The 17,069-nt window shown below is 36.6% G+C and overlaps 1 protein-coding gene across 1 annotated transcript in view; it reads left to right on the top strand.

Annotated features, from left to right (window-relative positions):
- LOC114646877 (inactive carboxypeptidase-like protein X2) overlaps nt 1–17,069 on the top strand; it is a 357,898-nt gene that overhangs the window by 81,583 nt on the left and 259,246 nt on the right. The window contains exon 2 of the mRNA XM_028795245.2: nt 770–874. Coding sequence (XP_028651078.1) covers nt 770–874 — 105 coding nt within the window. The remainder of the gene's footprint in view (nt 1–769; nt 875–17,069) is intronic.

The raw sequence follows: 17,069 nt of genomic DNA, 5'->3' as shown, positions 1-17,069 counted from the left end.
GGCTTGAGTAATTGCAATTCTACACCAGACCAGGGGGTGGCAAGGTGCGCTGACTGTCTCTCTCAGTTCCTTGCAGACCATTCTCAGGAAATCCCACTTCTGAAGACGTCACTTCTGTTTCTGGCGCTTGTAATGACATCATTTTCCGTTTTTTTCTGGTGCTTGTGATGCCATCACTTCCAGTCCTGGTGCATATGATGCCGTCACTTCCGGTCCCGGCACTTATGATGACCTCACTTCTGGCCAATGAAGATGTCACTTCCAGTTCTGGCACCAATGATATCACTTCCTCCACTGGCCTTTAAAGCTGCCAACTTACCTCCTCATATTCAGTTCTGTTTTGGACTCAGTATTGTGAACAACTCTTGAGATCCTAACCTTTTGAAGCCAGGGCATATTATATGGGTGGCTGCCCCAAACCTTTATGATGTCTGTTGGTCGTTTTTCTGACGCCATATAATGAGGCCTAGAAATCCCTAGTTAACTTCCCACATCCCAGAAATGCATGTGTTGAACTGGCAACTCTAAGTTAGCCTGGGATGAGTGAGTGTGTGCATGTTTATCCTGTGAAGTAATGGAATTCTATCCACTGCTGGCTGCTGTCTTTCACCCAGTGTTATAGCTATACAGTAGATGCCTCCTCATAAACCCTGAACAAGAGAACTAAAAGTGGTTGACTGTTTGTTTTTCTTTTATTGATTAACGTTTTTTTTTTAATTTGGTAAAACTAATTTTCTTTTTCACTTTAACTGGTATTTATTATTTTCAGGTAAAAATGGAAGCAAGAAAGCTGACAAGAATAAAAAAAGTAACAACTGGAAAACTCCTAATGAGAGTCATGAAAGAGAGACTCATCATGAAGTTGTTAAAGAAGGTGAGTCTGAAGGAAAAGTTTTTGTTGCTTTTTATTTTTTTTTAAACAGAGGTCAACATTTAATCATTTAATATTGTCACTTCTATGGCTGTACTAGGTAGTTGCCTGATACACTAATTATCTTTAATTAGGTACTTAGGTGCACATTGCTGCTAGTGATTTTAAATTCCATGTACTTTTGGTATTAAGCTTAAAAAAAAGGAAATAAATAGAATTAAATGAAAAAATCCATTCTAATATAGTACATTAGACCTATTTAGATCCCCTTTAAACTCACAAAAAGAACAGAAAGAAAAGAGCTATTAATTAAGAGTAAATTTTACCATTTTCAGTAGTTAGTAAAGTAAATTTGACTTTTTGCGTTAAAGTAGTATAATGCATCTTGTTCCAACTGTAAAAAAGTAAGCAGGTTATGAAAGCAAGAAGCACACCAAAAGATATCATGTTCAGAGTTCAAAGTTCTTTTAACTGCTGTAATGCTGGCAAGGCCATTTGTAGGAGGGGATCTATGATAACTGCAAGGGTGTTTAATAAATAGGCAAATAGAGTAGTCTAATGCAGTATGAGATGAGAACATAGCCAAAGTATGTGACCAATGGGATGAGGGGGTACATTCAATTCCTATTTAGATTTTTAATAAACTATGCTGACAAAAAGCCTGGATGTACAATTTTAAATCGAATTAAGCTATGTCTGTTATAGACTAAGGAAGAGAGTCTTCTCTGTTAGGTTAATTTCTATTAATATTTCAAACATCTGCTTCAGCCATACATTTCCCCCTGAAGGTGTTTATGATGGAACATTGGTTCTGTTTTGGCAGAGTTTGTTTATCAGTGTGGAGTTTTTGCAGTAACATTTCTACGGTTAATACATGAGTAAGGGGAGGAATAGAGATATTGTATCTATCAGTGGGAATTGTCTCCTTCACAATAAGGTTCTTTTTTAAGAATAGTGTTTGGTAACTAAGCAGCAAGACATTCCTTCCCTGTCCCTGGGCAAAAAGAGAAAAAGAGAAATCCTAACATGAAAAATTGCACTTAGCTTGATTTCTTTCTAATGGTGATTGCTTACTGCTCTGAGTAACAGCAAGTGAAAGAAGCCCATTGGAGAAAGATTTTCTAAAAATAAATAATAAAAAATATATATTAGAGCAAATGCAGTAGGCCCTAATCAGAGTGCAGAATATAGTGATGTAGAGCAAAGTAAAGATGATGTTCTGTTGAAGCATACAAACAGAAGATATTATTTATTTTGATTTTCAGAAAGTCTTTGAGTAGTTTTCACATTTGAGACTACTTATCAGACTAAAACAAGTGGAATGTCAGGATGGAGTATATAATTGGGTACAACATTGGCTTAGCTACTGGAAACAAACACTTATGGAAAGGAGTTTTTATGAACCAGATGATGATATAAGTTGTTTTCCTTTTGGAATTAATGCTGAGGCCACTGCTTTTTTAATATACAATTATGATGCTCTTTCCATGAAAAAAAATGTGTTCCATTAAAATTGAACTTTTTCTTTGTGAATTGTGACATTTACTTAAAAAGTGCAGCAAAAAAGTATCTGTCGTCCAGGGATGCATTAACCCCCAAGTATGTGGCAGTTTAAGTGTTAAAGCCCCAAGATGCCACTGAAATGCCCTGCACCTTCTAAGGCTTAAGGGTTTACCTTTACATTCCTTTTTTTAGGTAATGTGTTAAGCTGAGGTTGAAATGAAATTAAAGTGTTTTGGGGGCATATTTAGGGTTTAAACTGTAAAAATAGACATTTTTTTAACCACATCCATAAGTCACGGTTTTTCACAAGTTTTTCTAGGAATGTAACCCCCGTGAATTTCGAAGGTATACTGTAAATCCAAAATATTACAAGTAGGAGATAAAAATTGGATTTGAATACACAGTGACAGACTTGGAACTTTAAAGTATAGCTTATTGAGAAGAACTTGGGAATCATACAGAACTCTTTTCTTTGTTTATCCATGCAGTGTACAGAAACAATCAAGAATATATGGGGGCGTGGCCTAACAGCCAGAATGGCAACTCCCTTAGAAAAAACAAAACAGCATCACAGGAGAACATAACTAATTTCTAACATTGTTATAAATGATTACAAATTATACAAAAAAATTCATTTTTCTTCAAAACTCTACTAGCAATGCAAATTGAAAATGAAAACAACAAAGGACAGAAAAAAAGTTAATATGATTCTATGATTCTAAATATGACTGCATTCACAAATATTGCAAAATTAATCATCACGCCATATACAAATGTAATTTCACCACATTAACATATTTATCATTGCCCTATCATCCATATACATTATATATTGTTTTCACATTTCCAAACTATAGTGATATTTCAAAATAAACTATTGTAATTCTTATTATAGTAGCAGCACATCAAGTTCTCTACTTTTGTAACATTGACCTTAGAATCTGTCAGCTACAGTATGTTCACAGGCAACTGCACTGCATTAACTGTGATTGCAACACTTATATTACTTTAGCATGTAATGTAGAAAATGTATATGTTGGGGGTTATACTATACATACATGTAATGTAGAAAATTTATTTGTTGGGGGTTATACTATAGTTTTCCAAAAAAGAAAATACATTATCTATATGCAAGTCTCTGAGGTTTACAATGCCATTAATTCTCGATACATTACATACCGAAAATTTTACTGAACAGTGAAATATCTGGCTGGTTTGTAATGATGTTATTGATGGTAGTAATTTTGACGTAGGATATTAGATTCTTATTGTGTTTTCAATGACCAGATTTTTACTGAATTTGAAGCTGGAGGGTTCTTAGAGGGTTTGTGAATAAGAAAAGGACCAGGGGATTAAAGCGCCATGACGGATAAGGACAAATTTAAGTTGAGGACCACACAAAAGGATCAAAATGGTGATATAAAAACAGAGAACAGACAAATAAGCCAAAGCAAAAATGAGAATCCAAGACCAGAGAGTAAAGCCAATGTCCTAAGAATACATTTTTTAAAGTACCTTTAGCTTCTTCCAACAGTGGAAAGAGAATAAAGTGTTGCATAGCTGGGAATTTGTACATCCAAAGAAAGTATGTTTGGATGTGCATACCACCATCTTAAATAGGGGGTGCATGATGATGTCAGATGCTATAATGACATCTGATCACTTGGCTGGCCTACAACAGTCCAAGCTGGCACCATAAACAATATAAATGTCAAGAAATACAAGTGAAAACAGTACAGACTGTCTAAAACTAGATTCATAACAGCTGCAATTTATGGATACTGATGTACATGATAAAGCACATAGAACTCGAAGTTAGATCTCCTTCTCATAATGATTCATAAATATAACTTCAGATATTTTTCCTTCTCTTTAGAGAACTAGAATATGAGCATTTGCTGCCAAAAAATAAGACTGAAAATTAGCCGAGGCAAAACTGCCTTCTGTTTTTTGCTTCAGTCAGGGTGGTCTTCCATCCAAGTAAACATTTTTACGACTGTTTCCAGTTTCTTTAAGAAAGATTTATTCTTGTATAGCAAGGATGAATTGAAAAAGGTTGAAGAATTTCGGTAGTGTGCTCATTTTAGTTATGTTAATTCTTTCATCCAAGAATAAGTGATTTTTGGAACAGCTAGCAGGAACCTGTTTATTCTGATCCAGGGCAAATGGTGTGATTTAATAGGCCTTTAGAGCATTGTACAATTATAAGATCTAGGTTTAATGCCAAAAGTTCATATTTAAATCAGTATTCAAGGCATTATTAGCAGGGAATAATATCCTTTTGTCCAAACTGTTGTTGAATATAGAAATTTAATAGAATTCATCTATTGCGTATTACAATGATCGGTTATATAAAGCAGTGTATCATCAATGTAAAGAGGTACATTTTGTTCATAATCTTTAGCTTCACATATTTCTAGTTAGTCACCCAGGTACATTTCTAGGTACACATATATGTATTATATAGATACAAACATCCATACTTTAATACAGTATCAAATACAGTTAATCCACATTATGGTGGTGGTATCTGGAGCCTATCAAGAAGGCATTGGATACAAGGCTGGGCCCAGCTCCGGACTGGGCAACAGTCAACTGCAGATAAGGTGTTTATTAAATAAAAGATTTATTGTACGTTTCAATGTGAGAACAGCATCTTTCTGAAATAACTGCAACTCTGGCAATTTCAATGTTCTTATTTCAAAATTTATAGCAGCAATAAATTTAAAATTTTAGCCAAGCAGAAACACATTTACTGCTAGTTAGAACTGCTTCCTAATAGCTGTAACAGATTGGCTTCGGATCGAAGCCCAGTCACTGTCTGTGAGGGCTTTGTAAGTTATCTGCACATACGGCATGTGTGGGTTTTGGTCAGTAAATGTAAAGGGGAAGGGTGTGTGGTTTTTTTTTGGACATGGTATTGTGTAAGTGTGCGCAGCAGTTGATTGGCTCCCCGTCCTAGGTTAAGTTTTGCCTTGCACCTAATAGTATCAGGATATATATTGAATAAAGTAGGGTTTGGAAATGTATGGACACATTTAATATTATACTGTTAAAAGGATAATACACTTCATTACAAACAATCCAGTGATACCACAATCCCTTTTTTAAGTTCAAATAAGCTTCCACATTGCTAAAACCTTTTTAACTTTGTTTTATTAAGTGAATACAGTGCTTAGCTTTACAGGAATCTGTTCTATAGAAGTCTTCTGACATTTCAAAGGACCAGAGGGGCAGGTGATATTTCAAGAATCTTTGTTCTTTTGTCTATATAATCATATGTACTTTCAGTGCTTACTTTAGCTGTGTGTGCATAAAGCCCCTGGAAGCACCACACCCATGACGAAAATGAAGTTGCTATAAGAACATTCTGAAGCCAAGCACTGACATGATCAGTGGGAGATGGTTGTTAATTTATAAAGTTGATAAACTAGGAAGAACATACATCTGCATATGTAATCTCGATATTAGATGAAACAAGACAGTTTGAGATTTTGTAAAATTAAGACTTAAAAACAGAATCTAATAAGAGCTTGAACTGCACTTTCTGTAAATTCATGGTATAGATGCTGCTGTTTGAAAGGTGGTGATCTTATAGGAGAAACTGACAAAAATCAGATTTTCCCACTGCTCTGTTTTAGTAAACTTTTTAAATTATATTTTAATTCTATGTTTGATTCATCCATATATTTAAACTTTTTCTTTATGTGATTTGTATTATATTTATGCCCACATGTGTAATTAACCTACCACACAAAATACAATCTGTTTTTTAGGATAATTAGCCATTTTATCCAAAGATGGCAAAATTGTTTAGTGCAGATAATGAGCTTTTATTAACTTGCTGGATATTATTTAAAAACTAATTTTGACGCAATGATTACCTTCTTTGTAGCCAGTGGATGGGTTATGGTCTATAAGCCTAAATCAGATGTGTCTTCAGCATATGCACTGTACAATATATGCCAAAAAAATTATGTAAAAGTTTTATCTTCCAAAATGTATGGTGTCAATATTTATTTTTGCTTTAATTATAGCTTCATTGGTATTTGAATATTTGGATGTTTATAGATTGTTACATTGAACAATAAAAATAAAAAGGCATTCCAAATAATCTCTTCTTTCAAGGTTGCATTTTCCTTTGTTAATCTTTTGATTGCATTATATTATATACATACCAACTGACTATACAGTGGAACCTCGGTTTGCGAGTAACTTGGTTTACAAGTGTTTTGCAAGACGAGCATAAATTTTTAATAAATTTTGACTTGATAAACGAGCGAGGTCTTGCAGTACGAGTAGTATGTATACGCTTTGTCTGCTGAGCGTCATGTGATCACAACTGAGCTGATGGTTCTTCTTTCTCTCTGGCTGCGGGATTGTGGGCAATCGTCTCCTATTCTCCGCCTGAGTCGGCGTGCCTCACTCATATAGTCAACATCCGTACGAGCGTATACTGTTTACTACAGCATTAGCATTGTGACTGTGTGTGCGCGCACGCGTGTGTGTGTGCATATGTGTGTGTGCTCGCTCGCATGTGTATTTGTGTGTGCACGCACGTGCTCGTGTATGTGTGTGTGTGTGTGTGTGCTCGCGCGCGCGTGTGTACTGTGACGTGCGAGTCCCCGTCTTGCACCCTAAAACACGAAGCTGAGTCTCAGTACTTTAGCAACACCAGCTTTATTCAGCTTGAAACAGCAACATCGCGGTTATTTATACACAGACACAGCAGTCAGGCAGGGCCCTGCACATTTATTATGTTCCTTGTTCCTTGTATCACCCATTGACTGCAGGCGCATATAGCATGTCCGCGATCTTTTCGGATTCACTTTTACGGCGAACTGCTACAGCGCTAGGAGACTGCGATTGCTTTGGGACGCTCTTCCGTGTGTCGTCCCGTTGGGTGCAATCCCACAAGAGTTTAGAAACTCACTCACACCAGCCATGATTCTTTTCAAAGGTAAACTGCAGGTTAATTTGTTTTATGTATTTTTACTTTATATTTTGTATTAATCATTTTTATATGAATAGTTTTGGGTTGTGGAACAAATCATCTGAGTTTCCATTATTTCTTATGGGGAAATTCACTTTGATATACGAGTGCTTTGGACTACGAGCACGTTTCTGGAACGAATTATGCTCGCAAACCGAGGTTCCACTGTATAGCTTTTAATTACATCAGTGTTACATCATGATTGCTTGTTAATAATCATTTATTACCAGTATGTGGTGCAGCATCTACAGGTAGATTTAGTGGTTAATATCTGTGGTGCTGTTTGGAGAGTCTGTGTGTTCTGCTTGTACTCACTTAATGTCTTGATCCAAATTTTCTATAATATTTCAAACAAGCCTGACTGGCATATAAGCTGTCATCTTGTGAGAGTGTCACAGTTTTCATGTTGTATAGATGGTTTTTTTCTTTTTTTATTTCTTGTCATTGTTTAAAGTGTGTTATTCAGTTGATTGATATAGATTTGTACTTTACGGTATGGTGTGTTTTTTGTTAAGCACAAAGTTAATTGATTGATTTCACATGTTTTGGTAAATGTGGTGTTAATTAATTTGGGTGGGAGTTTGATAAAAAGAGACACTTTGAGAGAGCAACAGAGAGGGGAGTATAAAGAAGGATGGAGGAGCATGTTTTATAAAGGGAGAAAGGGCAACCAGTGGGCCTAGAGATGGTGTAGATAGCTGGAGGGAAATCATCAAGGTGGACTAGACTCTTGGAGAAATGTTTTTGCCACTGAGCCTGTGATATAACTGGCACTGGGGTTGTTTTGGAAGCATGTAACCACCACTAGTAAGTTAAGTGTCTTTGAAGCCAGGATCTGGGCCAACTAATAGTGGCAAAACAGTACCCCATTTTGGATCAAGTAATTGGTGCCCGTACCTTGTTATTTCGATGCTTTTCCTTCCTTTGTATTCTCGTCTGTTTTCACAGCCTCCTCTCTTACGCAGACGCTGCTTTCAAGTGGATGACAGAGGGCCTAAAAGTCTGTTTGGGATTTGATCATTCTTCCTAGTCAAGTGGAACTCTTTGCCAGCTGAATGAGCGATTAAAGATTGTGGAGACCTGGACTGTTATTTATGGACTGCAAATATTGCATAGGGAGTGTTTTAATGTTTTAAATACATTTAATTGTAAAGGCGCTCAATAAATCTGCTCTTTGGGTCACTGCCTGTTTCTGGCTCCCAGAGGAAGAATAAGAGAAGGGGGCGAAAGTGCCAATAAAATGAAAACATTATAAATTCTAACAACAAGCCACTGGGTGGGTTTAATCGAGACTTTTTTTGCCTGGTGACTAGCGTTTTTTGTGAAGTTTTTGCATTGCAGTCCCTTCTAGCTTCTGCCTGATGACAAGTATCCTGATAGCAGTGTCTGACACCCTGCAACCACAAGTGAATATAAAGGACAGAAAATGGATGTATGGAATTTCGAATAGTGGGTGGCACAATTGTTGACCGTTTATGTTTTACTGAGCAGAAATATTCAATCAGGCAGAAACACCAAAATGGCTCCATTTATTAGTGTATTTAATGACCACCGGCTGTGTCTGTATTGTGGTATAGCTGCATGTGTAATTCTGCAAAGGTATTTTTTCTATAAGAATGCAAATTGCCTTTGTCTTGTTGATTTAGGCAAAAAAAAAATCTCAGGGTCTTAAATCACTAGATTTAAATGAAAATGACATATGAAGAAATGTTTTCATGCTCATATGATCTTTGGGTTTTTAATGAATTGTAAAAGAAGTATTGTCATCCTGGCGAACACTTTAATCAGTAGAGAATTGATGCAACATTGAATTGCGGTCACTACTCAATGGCATTAAATTGTAATCAACGCTGACCTTGCCTTCCAAGGAGTGCCTGGTCAAATCAAAATAGAAATATTAATTACATATCAGTACAAAACTGTCACAAACGTTAAGCAAGCACTCTGCCGACTGCTTTTGGTGTGTGCCACATGTGCACCTATCCATTTATGCAGAACATGGGTGAAGGATTGTTACAGCATGTCTAATTTACCCAGTGTTCATTAGTCTGTTGCGAATGTTCTTTGCACCACTTTGCTCACAAATGTCAAAATGTGATTTTTACAAAACAGTTTGACTTTGGTATCCAACTCTGTAAGAATTTCCAAAGGACTGCTGTTGATATAATCATTGGTTTTTGTCCTCATTAAAATTTCCATTCAAGTGATCAAGGTTATCTTGACATTTTATTCTTTGAATTTAAATGTTCATACTGACTTCAGGATCCAGAAGAATAGCCCTTTGCTTATGAAGCTTTTATTGTTTCCTCTGAGTCAGTGTATATGACAACTTTGTCACTGAGGCTGTTGTTAAGTGTGTAACAAAACTGCCAAAGCTAGTAATATTTAAAGGCAAGAAGACCCGCCAGCATTATGCATACAACTCAGTGAGCACAGCAATGTTGATTAATCAACTCGGTGGTATGATGGTAAATACTTTCAAAGGTCTGAGTTCACATCTCCATCATTGTCTGTGTGTAGTTAGCATGTTCTACCTGTGGATTTATTCTGGCTGTTTTAGATTTCCTTCTTTTCTGCTGTGTACACTGCCTAATACCTCTAGATCTGCCCAGTGTGTGTGACTGTGGATGTATATAATTACAGTAGGATATAATTAGAGTAGGTTCCTTTATGTGTGTAGACGTCTCTAATGTAAACATTATCTTATTATCTTGCTAATAATATCTGCCCATATTTTGCTAATGACTAGCACTTTTCATGTCATACAATATCAATATCAGTCAAATAATGGGATGTTGGTGCCTGGTCTGACTTGACCATTGAGGTACCCTCTAACATTATCATCATCTGACAAAATAAAGCAATATAGATTTAAATGCTTAGTAAAGTGAGTGCCTCACAATCACCCTCTGCTCAGGAAACTCTATTAGCTATGAACTACCTGAATTGGAATGATAACATCTCAAGTTTAGAGTTAAATGGCTTTGAGGTGAAAAAGGACAAGATACAATAACATGAACAGAACACACACGCTAAACATGTGGCATTACTGGAACTACACCCTGAATGTCTGGTAGCAGATCCACTTTTGTCATGGAGAGAGACAAAAAAAAAATGGTTTCCAGAGCTGGGTTACTTGGTTAAGCCTTCTCTTTGTGCTACCAAAACCTCGGTGCCAACTGAAGGTGTATTGATCACTGATAGCATGACTGTTTACAAATTGCAAAAGAAGCATGGCATTTAATTACATTGTTGGCAATTAAGTACCAGTTTATCTATGTTTGTGTATGTTATAAACAAAAGTGCACATGGTCTATATTAACATTTTATCCATTCTTATGTTCAATAAAGTTGATTTGTTCACTGTACAATTCATATTCAGATACGCTATTTCTGTTCATTACTTTTTTTTTCAATTAATAAACACAATGACTTTAATTGCATTCATATTATGAGACATGGATATCAACCAGCCTAATTAATCTTATTCATTTTTATTTATTATTTATTTATTTATTATTTTTTTGTGGCTATCCAGATATGTTTTCATTAATGCTTGCAGATACTTGAATGTAAAAATTAGTCAGAATGTACATCTTCAGTACATTCTTTTGGATTCAAGGGAAGATTGATTGGATCACTGAAAGAAATTGAGATAATTTCATTTTTAAATTAAGTCATGGGCGGCACGGTGGCGCAGTGGGTAGCGCTGCTGCCTTGCAGTTGGGTGATCTGGGGACCTGGGTTCGCTTCCCGGGTCCTCCCTGCGTGGAGTTTGCATGTTCTCCCCGTGTCTGCGTGGGTTTCCTCCGGGCGCTCCGGTTTCCTCCCACAGTCCAAAGACATGCCGGTTAGGTGGATTGGCGATTCTAAATTGGCCCTAGTGTGTGCTTGGTGTGTGGGTGTGTTTGTGTGTGTCCTGTGGTGGGTTGGCACCCTGCCCAGGATTGTTTCCTGCCTTGTGCCCTGTGTTGGCTGGGATTGGCTCCAGCAGACCCCCGTGACCCTGTGTTTGGATTCAGCAGGTTGGACAATGGATGGATGGATGGATTAAGTCATTCATTAAGAGTTTTTTGTTTCAGTTTTATGTTTTAGATTAAACAAATCAGGATTTGATTTCAGCTTTCCATATAATTTGTTTAGCAATATTTCTGTTGACAAATATTATATTCCTTTCTGATGGAAATTAACTTAATAATGTAATGTTGCCACCACAATGCTGGACAGTAAAGATGGCATTGATTGAGTGATTTGCAGTCTTGGGTTTGCACCAAATATGACTCATATTCATATTTAGACCTGGGAAACCACAAAGAATGTCTTACATTTTTATCCTTTGATTCATATACTGTACTTTGTTTGCAGTGTTTCAAGTTTATTGACATATACAGGACAACTTTGTTTAGACTTCAGGAAAAATTGAAAGTTGGTGGTTGTTTTGTCTTGATAGAGTAATATTTTACTCTACTTTCCCCTTTTGTATTATTAAAATGTAGCCTTTGTCAGAATGCCTCAAATCTCACAGACTTACCACTGTTTATAAGGTATTGTACCATATGACTTCTCCTCACATTCCCTTCTACATCTATAACTTCAGGTAATTAGGTGTAGTAAAAGACAAGGTGGAGTTAAGTTACACTTTAAATAATGTATTATTGATAATATTAATAAATAATAACAATATGCAAAGTACATTTGAATATTGGCAATCATACAACCTGATAAATGTTGATGTGTAGTTTCAGATGGCTCAAAGATTTGTTTGTTACTTAAAATGTCTCTAGTTCATTTGTAGACAGCTTTCTTCAGAACAAGCCGCATGCCTGTCTCAATAAGGCTGCCGAGCTGTGCTCTTCATTGTGTTGTCCTTTTCAGTTCATGGTGTGTGATGGTCTTTCATCAGTTTGGTAAGAGAGAGAGAGGGGGTAAAGTAAGCAACACAGTGACCGTGTCCTGTGATAGTCTTCAGCCCTATTTTGCTATGTTGGTGCCAGTGCAATATCTACCTCCTTATAATCTGTAATTGGAGGATCCAGACTAAAAAGACGGAATAATTAAAAAGAATGTAAAATATAAAAGAAACAGTCCAATGTGCCAATGTCCTTATTACAAATTACTAATCCACAGCACATAAAATGACCAAATGTTACAAGATGTCTTGGAAAAATTAGGATGTTTCTGCACAATCCTAAAACCAGAATAACACCAGAGGTACAAAAAAGTATGTTTATTAAAAAATAATAAACCACACAGGGATGGACAAATCCAGTGAACAGAACAAGACATAAAAGAACAAGGGAGGCATAAACGTCCTGCCCGTTGTTTCTTCCTAGATACAGGCATGTATTGATTTCCTAAGTACTACACAGACTGACTTACCAAGTTGCCACTGTCATGTTGTATCTTTCACTCCCTTTTTCATCTCTAATATATCATATCAAATCTTCTCATCCTAACCAGTTCAGTGCTTTCTAGCAGCTCTTCTCCTGATCCATTACTCCAGTTGTTTCTGGTTTAGGGCACTTTTAAAATGCCTGGTTCACTTCTGGTCATTGCTTAGAATTGACTTTTGGGGGCATTTCTTTGCTCAAGGCAGCTAGCCAAGGTTCCACCTAGTGCTCTCTGGTGTCCTTGCACCCTTAAGCCTTCCATAGACCTTAAAGAGCCTGTTCTCCCAGACAGGACTCCATTGGCCCCATGCTCCCTACTAGCCTGGAGGTGTTGCCACTATTGACTTGTCCTATATGACCTCCGCCTCTCCAAATTATCAGGCAGCATGGGCAATTGTTGGGTTGCCTTGTTCCAAATATTCTGCCAGGACATTGTGTCCACTGTGAATGTTCTATCTCTCCTTGTATAGCAGTGGCCCTATGTACACCACTGCTGGTGCACTCCCATCACTCAATTGAGCTGTCTCCAGATGGTTTACAGTTTACGAGGCCCTTCTATAGGTTCCATCTTTCTCTCGTTTTCTGACCATGACCAAACACTACAATAAAAATATGAGACTCAAATTCACCAAGTTTAGGTACCACACCTGTTCATGTTTTATTTGGGGGTCTGTATTTTTTTCATGTAATTACCTGAAATAACATAAGTTACATAAAATATGAATACATAATTTTAAAATGTTAAAAAGTATTTACTGTATTTAGTATATTATTAATTGTAACATTGGAAAAGCTGAGTGTTGTGTCTTCTTGCACATTACTTATCTGGTTTACATTAACTCTGATTTGCAAGACATCATACTACTACAGAGTGGAATAAAAGTTTCATTTCCAAGTAAAATACACATTTACATGATGCATTCAAGTAGTCTTTGCAAACACAAAATTCCTTAATTTTTTAATTGCTAGGAGTACTTTTTAAAGAATTGTCTGAATTAGCAGTTAGCTTAGTTTTATAAATAGCATTATTTGTAACTGTTGTTTCGTAAATAATACTTGTCACGCATGCACATCCAAGGTTTGACTTTCAAAGTAAGCACTAACACTCTGGGACACGAATAGGCACAGTCGCTGACAATATAATCTCCTTTTTCTCCCACAGCCCTGAGAAACTGCCCACACGCCCACAGAGGGAAATTGACCTGCCCCTTCCGTTCTCGCCACTGTAAAACCAAGACACTCCTAGCATAGCTTGTCTCATTCCGGAGAGAGCAGACCAATGATCGGAACCCCCACCTGAATAGGATGCACTCAAGAGAATTCCTTCATTCTTGCTGCTTTTTGCTTGCCTTTATTTATTATTATTTATTTGCCATCAAGCACTTGTTTCAATGTATGGTCTTTGTAAATATTAAAAGGTAGAGATCTGGTTGGTGCCCCAAACATTTCCTCTGTGACCTGTGTTCCCTCAGTTGACAAGATACTGCATGAAAATTCCCCACTAAAAAACTGAATTTGATATTGTAACTGTACCTGTGAAACTCAGTGGAAGTTGATAGACTTTTCAACATCTTTAATTTTTAGGAACCAAACTTGGATGGGGAAGTTATATTCATAGGAAGCAAATAAATGGCAGGAAATATAATTTTAATCCTCTGACAACAAATAGCATGCAAGTGTTAATATACTGCATATTATTAATTGTTCACATTCTATTCTAAGGGTGCCTGATCCTACAGGAACACTTTAGGAAACATTCTGTATCAGTTTTATTTGCAGGTCTTTCTGCTGGCAAGTACAATAATTAATTTAAACTGATCTCCTAAAAGCTCCTAGACCAATGACCTATGAATGTTTAACTTTCAAAGGTGGTATTTCCATAACATTGCACTGTTATAATTAGTATCAAATGGTTGCACAGAGCTTACCTATTAAAAGGTACAGCAGAACTTTATTGCTTTTAATTCTGCTACATGTAATATTGTTATTTGTAAGATTAGATTTATTATTCCATTTATGAATTTTTTCTGACCCCTGCTCAGAAATGTTTACACATTTTGAGTTATTGCTTTAGTTTCTGGATTAATTATTCACATTTGCTAAAGGCAAAAGAATGTGTACTTAATGCCAATGGGCCATGGCCCAACCTAATGACAATGTTGTGCAAAATAACTAATAAACTACCTTTGAAAATTTAATTTATTAGTAAAATACCTACTGAGCTTTTCTTAATACTTTTTCAAATTTTCAATCGTAAGCTTAGTGCAATTTCTTATCTAGGTAAATCTGGCTTTTTTTAGTATATGAAATTGCCTTTGTGACTGGTACTGCCAGTCTGTTTCCAGTTGGTAGAGCTGGCTCTATTGACCCTGTAGTGTTCGAGGCATAATCTTGGTCTTCTGTGTGCTTGTGCACTCTGTGCTCCTTATTTTTCAATAAGACTAAAAGACTGGGGATTTTATCCACCTTTTCCTCAGCAGAAATTGTGTTTTTGCATTTCCAGATTAAGTTTTTTTCCAAGCCAAGCCTATGCAGTGCAAGTCATTGATGAGTTACAAAAAAGTCCCCTACTGTTTGCTACATTAAAGGCTGTGAGACTAACCTAAGGGGAAAAAAAGCAGACTTGATACAAGGAATGTTTCAGACACAAGATATTACATGGATTAGGAAGAGGCTAGTGGCATCTTTTAATCTTTTTCCTGTCACTGTCTGTAGTTTCAAAAAGCAAACAAAGAAACTACACATGTGTGCCTTCCACATCATAGAAAAGAACCCAACAGAAGGCAATCCCTACCCAGGAAAGCAGGCTCAGGGATGAGTCCCCTGTTTCAAAAAGGTATCAGGACCTGGTGTGTAGAGGAAATGGTTTGTTAATAAGCAATGTCTTGCATTGTTCAGCAAGGACCAGGTCAGCTTATTGTTATATTCTTCACGCCCTGATTTGTGTGTTAATTGCTATGTATTGGTGATATGGCGTTTGCTGCATGAATATTGATTTGAGTGTCTGATGTCCTTACACTGATTTTGGATTTGGCATTGAATACTTGATATTGAGGCATTATTTAACAACCAGTAACGGTGCACTGCATTCGTGCACTCATACATTCGGTGCACTCAGAGGTTGATGTGCTTACTGTTTCCTGAGCAGCTCTTCTTTTCTCCACTCTAGCAGCCCGCTTCTTCTCTTCTTCCGTCTGCATCTTTTCGCGTTAAAACTGATCAAGTCAGTTTTTGTGTTGCAATTACTTAGTACGTTTACCTTCATTTTTCACTAAAGCTGGAACATAATTCTTCAATCTGCCTCAAGAATGATTTAAGGTATGAAAAGGTAGAGGAAGTGATGGCGAAGATGATAGGGATGAGAACGGCGCCCGTAAAAATGCACCGCACGGCCATCCTGCAGCCGAGAATTGATTCTACAATAAAATAAAATAAAAATAACCTTGGAGGTCAATCATCACTCCGAAAGCGGATGGTAGAGGTCACGTAGTACATGTGTACCAAATTTCAGGTCAATAGTTCAAACGATTTGCGAGCTACAGGTGATTTAAAATCCTGGACATGCAAATGAACAGCCACGGTAGCATATTATATATAAAGATGTTCTTTGGTGGTTGTACTTTTGATGTGATAAGATATGTTAGATGATAGATGATTTTATTGGCCTCACTTTATCAATACTGGTACTGGTAGCCTAATCCATTAGCAATGTAGAACTCAGTATGTCTCGCACACCTCCTGACACAATGTTTATCATTTGTGTTTCAATTCAGAGTAAAATCTTCATGTTATGATTGCATAATCAAATTTTTTCATTTGAACATTTTAATGCCAAAATCACCAATGCTTGATGTATACAATAATAGAGTACAATTATTATTAAAGATCTCAGCCAACATGCATGGTCACTGATACTCATTTGAAATGACTTAAAAAAATCAATCAAGATTTATCAGATGCAAAAGCTTAGTCAAATGCAGTTCGTATTTAGTCTTCACAATTTCTAAGATAATCATCTGAGCAGAAAATACATTTATTTTCAAGATAAGTTTATTTTCTTGCCATCAAATAAATGTTTTCCTGTTCTATTTTTCTGGCGTACAGTATTTTTCAATTGCGCTTATTTCTGGAGCTGGTCAGAGCTGTACAGTAAACTTTCCTTCTTTGAAGACATGAACTGACATTTTAGTGATGCTGCTGTTCTTCTCATCTACCAAATCTGCCAAGAGGGATTACATTCACTGCCATAGCCAAGTCCTGGATTTACAGTCTTGCTGTGCAACTTTGGGCCACAACATGTATTCTGTGTTGT

Source organism: Erpetoichthys calabaricus, chromosome 2 (genome assembly GCF_900747795.2).
Source record: "Erpetoichthys calabaricus chromosome 2, fErpCal1.3, whole genome shotgun sequence".
In the NCBI taxonomy this organism is placed as follows: domain Eukaryota; kingdom Metazoa; phylum Chordata; class Cladistia; order Polypteriformes; family Polypteridae; genus Erpetoichthys; species Erpetoichthys calabaricus.
This window is presented reverse-complemented; position numbering and strand designations above follow the sequence as displayed.